The sequence below is a fragment of the Thermobia domestica genome, chromosome 11 (assembly GCF_964235325.1).
Source record: "Thermobia domestica chromosome 11, izTheDome1.hap1.1, whole genome shotgun sequence".
Classification (NCBI taxonomy): Eukaryota; Metazoa; Arthropoda; class Insecta; order Zygentoma; family Lepismatidae; genus Thermobia; species Thermobia domestica.
Window position 1 is genome coordinate 89201349 of NC_137464.1, and position 9639 is coordinate 89210987.

General features: G+C 32.9%; 1 protein-coding gene across 5 annotated transcripts in view; it reads left to right on the top strand.

Annotated features, from left to right (window-relative positions):
• The window catches only part of LOC145664272 (uncharacterized), a 92604-nt gene extending 83695 nt beyond the window's left edge, over nt 1–8909 (top strand). For all 5 annotated transcript variants that reach the window (XM_081730798.1, XM_081730799.1, XM_081730801.1 and 2 more), the window contains one exon: nt 2246–8909. In XM_081730798.1, the coding sequence (XP_081586924.1) occupies nt 2246–2383 (138 nt within the window). In that variant the 3' untranslated portion in view covers nt 2384–8909. The remainder of the gene's footprint in view (nt 1–2245) is intronic.
• The last annotated feature ends 730 nt before the right edge of the window (nt 8910–9639 follow it).

The following is a 9639-nucleotide window of genomic DNA, read 5'->3' on the forward strand; positions in this document are numbered from 1 at the left end:
ACAAAATTTTAGCATTATTTAATCTGAAAAACAACTTACAACTTACTAGTTTGCTAGCATTAATACATATTCTGTACCATGCACAACAAAGCGAACGAACATGAGGCAGCAATTCTCGGATCAGAATAACGCTAATGATACGCACAAATTGGAGATTATATTTAATATTAACGCTATACTTACATGTCTTTACAAGTAAAAGGCAATATTATAACAACAAAAAATGTTGATGTTTTTAAATTATGCAGATACAAAGGGATGGGTTCAGTATTATATTTTATGTGAGTTGTTTCAGCAGCGATGAGAAGATGAATCTCTTCCTATTAACTTCCTTGGCGCCGAATGAAGGCTACCTTTCGCGTTTTCTCCTTGTTCTCGCTGCTCACATGAGTCCCACCTACCATAGTGACGCAAGAACAAGTACGATTGTGATTGGCCGCAGTTGATTGCCAAAGCCACTGGCTGCTTCGTCTGCTCGTTGCTGATATACATCCGTTGCGAGAACGTACAACGATTATTTACGCTATTTTTTTTTTTAAAGGTAGCAGACTTTTAAAATAAAAAGGATTAAATTGTCTGAGCCGGGTACACCAAAAATAATGCACCAACAAGTTTATGACTATATATATATATATATATATGTGTGTGTGTGTGTGAGAGAGAGAGAGAGAGTGAGTGAGTGATTATAATATAAAGTGACATATTTAGGTATTAGCAGGTTTGAAGGAATAAACTAATAGAAAATAAAATATTTAGGTAGCAAAAAATAAGCAGAAAAATGTATATACTTAATTTTTATACTGTGCAGTTGGCAACACTGCACCAGAATAATAGCTCAGAGTGCCCCTGCATGTTTATACTAAAATTGTTTCAAAGGAAAATAAAATAACTAGCCAAAACACTGGAATTTAACAGCGTATACGATGAACACCCCCTTAGTACTACCAAGGGGGAGGAGGGCCCTGAGGTCCACAGCACTTTCTTTATTTATAAATAGAAAAACAAAGCACTAAAAAGTAAGCAAGTACGTTTTATGATGAATGGGGTCAAGCTTGACAATATCGATTTTTTCAAATTTTTTATGCAATTAGAAATGTTACAAAATGTAACAAAAATAATTTGTGGGCCTCCGAGCCCCCCCCCCCCTTCCTTCTCTGGTGTTCTTAGGGTTAATGGGTCGGCGTACGAAACATAGGTGACCAAATATATACATGGATTTAAATTGGTGTACGTTTTACAGAATTATGTGTGAACATACACACAGTATTAACACTAGCTGTTGAGGAGTTTCATAATTTAACTCCAACGCTCATTTTTTAACAAGTTCATTGTAACGTCCACGATTATACCCTTTAGGCAAAGGGAGATGATGATTAAGGCAAGTGAATGATGCTGGAAGAATTGGTAGAATGAGAATGTGGAAGGGGCGGAGGTACCTTGAGAAAACCCCACAGATACGATATTGTCCACCAAAGACGCTTATCAGATTCAGATAAAATGTATATGGAACCTGCAGGAAAGTATACTCGTTGAAACTAAAAAAGAATAATCAAAATCCATGCATGTATGTTGAAGTTATGCGTGAACCTCTACTCAATGAAGTCGGTTAATTACGATATTAATACTGTTATACGCTGAAGAGTTTCGTTATCTAGCTCCGAAGACTACCATCAGATCCTAATGAAATTTGTATGAAACCACTACTAAAGCGTACTCTTTCAAACACAAAAAGTAAATGAACAAAATCAGTACATATAGTCGAAGTTATGCGTGAACATAGACTATATATATATATATATAAAGGAATTAAGAACTGTCTTTGATCATATTGAATTGAGATTGTCATTGAAACAAACCGGTTTAAGCTTCGAATCCCATTTTAATAGCTAATTCCGCTCTTATGATCTTGGTGTTGCATAGGGAGTTAAAAATAAAGTTACCTAGTCTACACATAGTTTAAACTTGACTTTATCCAGGTTAATGATATTGTAAATTGTGCTGTGTATGTCCACAATTTTTGTCGACTATTCTTTTGCAGTAATGCAGTTCCTGTGTTGGGACTCTTTGATGACAATTTTTGATACATAGTTATGAAGTTAGTTAGGAACATCTTTATAAGTTCATAATTTATACTATTGACTTTTATTTCACCTTAGTTTCATTTAAAAGAAAAAAGTATTTTGTCATTTTGGTAAAAGCAATATTTGTTTAGTGTTCACCTTTATATTCCTTTTTATATTTTCAGAGACCAATTAATCATAGTGCCATATGGATGACAGAGTATCAGGATCAATTCTCAAGAGGAAGAAGAAGATGGGATGTACCTGAAAGGCCAGCATCTGCACCTAGCCTTGGGAAATCTGTATGTTGGAGGTATAGTTGATCCAGACTGAAATAAACATCAGCGCAAGGGATTTGTCAGTGTTGCATGGACGTATGAAATGTATCATAGTATCTGAATATTGAAAAGCAATATTTTGTACTTAGCAACCTACTACCTTGTATGCGTGGTGTTGGTAATTATCTAAATGTGGCGTATAGTGCAGCAAGCTTGTAAAGTATAACATGATGTAGTGGAATTGGGAAGCAAAAAACGCATTTAAAATCATTAGATTTTCTCCCTTCTGTGCTGGAAGATATCATGTCACCGAATACATTCGACACTGCATTGTTTTTAAGTCATTTAGTGGCGACTTGAAATCTACCAGCGGAAAGATGAGAAAGCATAATGAATTTATAATACAATAATTGAGACAAGACGAAAAATATTATGAACATAAACGACAGAAATAGTAAAGCATTTTGTGTAGGGACATACATGTGAATATTAAAAAGTCAAAGCAGAAAGCAACAATTATCGGTAATAGAAACGCATATATTTGAAGATAAGTAACGTACCAATTGTGTATTGGGCATATCATAGATTGTATAATTGAGCTTTGAATGCTAATGTGAGTGTTTCAACATTCAGTATAATGTTCCTGTAGCTTTCTGACTTTTACATAGGTATTCATGCAGGATCATTAAAGTATGAAAGATATATATATATGATGCCATTAAGAGAAATAAAGTGTATTTAGCATGCTTAAATCCAAAGAAAGCTAAACAGATGTTAGTGCTTCGTTTGACGTATGTAATCCTCTTTAATTGCTATCTCAGAAGCCTGCCAATCACGTCCATGAAAGGGAATCCAGGTACATGAGTAAGATTGGACAAGATCTTATATAAGACGAAATGCCCAGAAATTGTAACGAATTGCCGATAAGTAATGAAAAGGTAAAGAACATCGATATATAGTAAAAGTCTTCATGAGAATTTAGCAGTGTTTGAAATAGGTTCTCAATTGAGCTTCTAGTGAGTTACTCATCGTACAACTGGAACACGTACTTCTCTTTCAAAATTATTTTTAACTATACCTAGAAGATATTCTTTAATTGCCTGAAGCTTTCCACGCAAAATTATAAATAAATAAATAAATAAAATGGTTGCGTAAAAGAGCGAGTGAATACAGTTTTGAAAGACAGGTTGGATATTTTTTGTAAGTTGATAGCAATGGCTGTCACTGAAACCTCGATTCCATTTTTTTTTTATTTATTTATTTATTTTTAAAAACATGGTTGACTCCGTGTGAAGACATAGTTTCATTCGCCGTGGCAACGTAAATGAGTATAATATTATTATATAACTTAATCCGCTAATATGTCATATTCCAATAAATTGTGACCCGATACCATCAAATATATAGTACAGAATTAATTATACTTAATGTTGCTACTGAAAGTTCAGAAGTCATATTCGATTGTCTGCCGTTTTTTAGCCAACATAGAAACTTGATGGAAATTCCAGATTAGAAATGATCCTGGTTTCTATAAATGTTAAAAAGGTAAGAAAATGTTAAACTTTACGAACGTCTTCGAGAAGTTGAAAAGTTGCCTCCTCCTTTTAAAGTGAAGGAAATATGGTAGATTATCTTCGCATTCTACGTGATTATTGGTAAATAATCTTTTTACGTTTCGTAAGAAGTAAGTGGAACTAATAGAACTTAAGAATTATAATGTATTTTACACAATAAAGATTATTCTCTTCTACATTCGTAAATAATAATGCACATAAATATATAGTGCTCGTGCATAGTATGGTATCAAACGAAAAGACAAAAGACAATAGATCATATTAAAATTAAATATTACTTACATAAAGTACTGGAAAGATGAATTCTAATACTTCCAAACATTCTTCTTTCCGTAATTATACGGATCTTTCAGATTCTTTGAAGTTGTTACGAAGTATTTTTATTGATTTTTGTGGTGGTTGGATGCAAGTACCTCACGTACTTTTGTTATATTGGTATAGTCATAATTATGAATCTATTTCGATTCTTATGAAGAACTGTAGTCACTATTTTTGTACTAGGAAATTTACTAGTAAATGTGTCCCAAAGGAAGCTTCGGTAAGCGTTATGCACAATTTTAATAAGGAATAGTAGCAAAAAATCTTAGAGAACAAGTTATTAAACTTGATTAATCATTCTAAAAAGGTAATGATTATATACATTCTATTATATTTCACAATTGTTGCTCAGCATCGAAGAAATATGTTTATTAATATAAAAATTTGTTAAATTAGATTAGAAAAAATATATCTATCTAATACAGAGTTAAATATTGAAATGAAAAGTTATATTTCTGTGTTAGATTTAAAAGACTAATCAAAGCAATATATTTTAAAAGCAAATTGTATCTCATATAATAGTAAGTCGAATGAAGATAATAAAGAAGAAGAGGAATATGTGAAAATTAATATATTCCTTTTTCATGATGTAATTGACTTAAATGTGTCTTTACTTAAGGATACTTGAGCATATGTTCCACACTTACTATGGTAACATTTTTAGTATATGCAAAATATAATGCATTATATATATGTAATATATATCCTAACTTTTTAAAGGTATTTCATTGCTCATTTGTTATGCAATTAATGTATTTTTCGTGCTCATTTCTTACGCTGTTAATGTATCCTTTGTAATGGAGCTGAAGTTGCAAGGTATATTTCAAGGGTAACTTAAGAACCTATGTATGTACAAGGAGTGTTAAGTATGCTCGTTTGCTTCCAAAGTATCGTGAACCACATAACTTTACACACATGTACGTGTTGCGTACGCATTTATAGTAGGTCTGTAATTTCTATATGGTTGTGAAAACATTTTCTGAGGAAGTGAATTACAGATCCCATGCTTATCGTTACGGTACCAGCTTAAAATAATAATAGAAACACAGGTAGAAGTAGTCAAATGCCTTTATCACCATAGGGAACTTTTTATTACATATATATTATGGCATTTCAACATCACTCGAAAGTTTCTCTTCTACCTCTAGTACATCCTTGCAAACTTCTAACTCACTTTAAGTTAATATGTCATGCTGAACGTGACTTTTGAGTCAAAATCGATTAGCTTCAATGCAAATCCTGTTTTTATGGTTTCTCTTAAACTGCAAGAAATCTTCAAAAATAACTATAACAGAAGTCATTCATTTTCTTAAATCTTTCTTATTAAATAACTGCGGAATAAAGTATAAATTGGTTTATAGAGTAGTCGTTAATTTGTGGATTTTTTTAAACGCAGAATTTGTGTTGCTGACAACAATTATTTGCAAACGTTAATGTTCATTTAATCTGCATTTTCTATTAATTCTGTACATGTAGTTTTTCTTGTCTTATTTTCTGTTTGTGTCATTGTTAGAATATTTGCTATTATTTTTCGCAGGGGAAAAATGTAAGAATTAAATGAAGCCTTCAGGTCTTTCGAATTATTGCGAAAATCAATAATTTAAAAAAAAAAAAAAAAAAAAAAAAAGTTTTGCAAAAGTTGTTAGAGAATTTTAATACTCTTTCATGTATTAAACAGAAGCCAATTACTTGAGCGGTTCGCGAAGGTAGAAAGAACAGAATATAGTAAATTGTTGTTTCTACATTTTTTGGTACATTAATTCATTCACCGCTAAATTAATGTTACGGAAAACGTATCTGATAGCCCGTGTAACTGACACCACAAAATACAATGAATTGCATAAAATAGTTAAATATGCTGTTGGCTTATTACACTTGATGATTTTTTTGTTTTGTTTTGTTTTTTAGTTTGTTTGTTCAGCATTTCTTGTAAATACGTAAAGAAAGTCGACATGGAATGTAGTATCTGAGAACAAAGTGCAATTATGCTTCTTAATGTAATATGTTTTATATTCAATCTGAAAGTCTATTTGTGTAAGTTTGTGGAAAAATGTTTACCTTTGCCCTTATCATTTGATCCTTTTTCTTTCTTTCTTCGAATAGCTCACAGTATGTGTATTTTGTTATTTTTCTTTTTAACTAATTGTAATGTTGACTGATTTTAACAAGTATTGTACTAGACTTCAAATTACTTGTAATATGTTGTTTTTGATTGAACACAAGAATGGTTCCACAATACGAGGGCTGCTCGCCAAGTTTGTGCAAACTACTTCTACCAGTCGCACTAGTGTTCTGCTATTATAAAACTCGGAAGACTACACTTTCTATGTTTAAATTATCTTTGTTTGTTGAAGCTTATTCGTTTATTGTTCACAACAGTTTGAAGAAATACGTCAGAAAGCGCTGTTCGGATTGTCTTAATAGCTGCTTGAAACAACATAAATCGTTCACCATGCATCTTATTTTTCATTTGTGGAAACAAAAAGAAGTCATTAGATGTTGTATCAAGTGAATACGGACAGTGATTCACTAATTCGAGTTTGGTGTGTTGAGTAGAAATTAGCATTCTGGTGGTGAAGAATGATGCAGCAATTTGGGTTTGTTGTACGCAATTCATTAATGACCTGTCAGAATACCACTCAACATTTACAGTACTTCAATCTTATAAAGCTACGGTTGCCACGTGTACGGTATAATTGAAGAAACAAGCAATCATTTGATTGGCAGCACTCTTCGAACGAACAACTTTTGTTGGTTTCGGCTCACTTTGAAACGCCCAAACAGTGGATTGCTGTTTGTTTCGCGTTCGTATGAATATATCCAAGTTTCATCCCCTGTAGCGGTGCACTACACCAAATTTGGCCTTACCTCTGTTGAATTTTTTCCGCATTTCCTTACACCAATTGTACACGAGCCTGTTTTTGAGCTTCGGTCAAGTTGGGCGGAATCCAATGGCTTGAAAGTTTTTATACGTTCATATGACAATGCAAAATCATACGTATTGCTTTCTTGGATGCCTGAATCTCATGATATGTCACATGTTAATCTCTCTCAGTTATTTTACACACACATCATCATACATTACAGGCGACAGGAAACATGGATGGATGACCTTGAGAAATATACGACCAGGTTGGAATTGAACACAGTCCTATTGGATTGTGCTTCATTCGCAAGAGCCAATTATATAGCTCAATGCATTGTTTTGGTGTTAAACTACATTTGAAATCATGATAAATCATTGCCCCGAAAGAGTTCACAAAAAATTTCCATTTATCACACAAAACTACTTCTTCAAACTATGTGAAAAATAAACGAATATGGCTTAAACAAATCAAGAGAATTTAAATATAGAAAGGTCTATTCTTTCGAATTTTATAATAGTGAGACACTAGCGACACTAGTAGTTTGCAGACTTTTCCATCAGCCCGCGTATATTGAAAATCTTTCGAACTTACTATTCACAATATTCAAAGTACTGTAGCTTCTAGACGTGAAAGTGTTATTTTGGATAACTAACTCACTCTATGGCCTATGACACTCGAAGGTTCTATACTACATTCACAAAAGCTCCCCATGGACTTTTGTCCTTAGGAAACTGGATCTACTTTGTACTTTGTATTCCTACTTCTGCAGGATTTATCTTAATATTGTCCTGCTATCTGCGCTTAGGTCTTCCCAAAATCTTTCTCGGTTTCTTTTCATTTAAAATTTTGAAAGCATTCCTAGTTTCTTCCATTCTGGCTACATGACCTACCCACCTGAGCTTAAACGTAATGATGACCCTAACAAGTTAGGTAAACGGTATAAATTATGCAGTTCTTCGTTATGAAGTTTCCGCCATTCTCCATTCTAGTTTCTCTTCGGCCCGAAAATTCGCCTCAGGATTTATTTTCAAATACGTTTAGTGTGCATTCTTTCCTCAAAGTAATCGACTAGTTTCAACAATCATACAGCACAACAGAATTATCATTTTATTTATTTTAAGCTTCAAGTTCTTTGACAATTCGCGAACATAAAAGAGTTTCTATTGAATAACAACAGAAAACCTTGCTTTCAGCCTGATTTTGGTCTGTTAATGTTAAACCTAGATATTCAAAAGTGTCCACTTCGTCGAAAGTATTACTAGATATTTTAACATTCCGTCATTTGCAGTATTATGGTTACGGTGAATTTCCATGTATTAGTTCTTGCTGGAATAACTTCGAAACCAATGTCCCAGTCGTTTAATAAAACTTTTGGATTTCTGTCCATTGTTCTCATATCATCTCCTGTCAGACTGAATCATCAGTATAAGCCATAGCCTGGTGAGTGTCATTCAGTTCTAGGCCCTGGTTGCTGTCTTAAATTTTCTTTATAGCGTATCCCAGAAGAAAACTGAACAATAATAATGGCCACAATTTATCTCCTTATTTCAGGCCATTCTCTACATGAAAGGCGGGGACAAGTATTTTCCTACTTGGATTTTACTTTTGGTTTCATTTAAACACATCTTTTTTTTAACTAATTGGCTGTTTTGTGTACCAAATTAGGTAAGAATGTACAATGATTCACTCTTAACCAAGTAGTAGGCTTTTCTAAAACAAATAAATAGTATAGAAGTGTTGTATTCCCACTTCTTTGGGTAATGTGAATGCTAAGTTTGACTCTTTTTCTTATTGTAATACATTAGAAAATGAGCACAGCAATTTGAGACTTAAAAATGCAAGTTTTTTAAGTAAGGCATGGTACGGATATACGAGTATGTATTATAGAATTGGTAAAGGAAAAAACTAATTGTGTCTGACCGTCCTTTTTTAATTATTAATTTTACTTGATTTCATACGGATTTTTTTCAAAAGGAAATGGATTACAAAGATTTCGATTGTATATCTCTATTTACTCAACTCCCTATTATGTTGTGTGCAATGAGTTAAGCTGTGAAAGAATCTGTCATTGGTTCAGGTAAAATTGAATTGAATTTTTTTAGCGTCGTGCGATTGTCTTGTACGCTAAATGAGCTGAATAATTAATAAAAAGAAATGATTTGGTGGAATAACATTGCCAGAGGAAATTCGGAAAATAATACATAATATACACCTCTGTGCATATATTCTTTCTCCCTCTTGTACTCACTGACCAACCCGTCCCATTAGTGCCATCCTCCTCCACTCTCACAACATTATCACGTGACTTCGTTTCAGATGGCGCTCAATTGATGCTTCATAGTTACTTTTATATTCTCTGATTTTGCCTCATTGTAGTTCGTCTTTTCGTCTGATAACGCGTTTAGCGAATATATACTGTACATGAAATACATTTTCCCCAAAAATCTTAATTATATGATATTTTCAATTTTCTATGCTTTCCAGGAGTTAATGAGAACCCTGTATGTGCGTTATTAGATAAAATATACTTTAAGTAGATGTA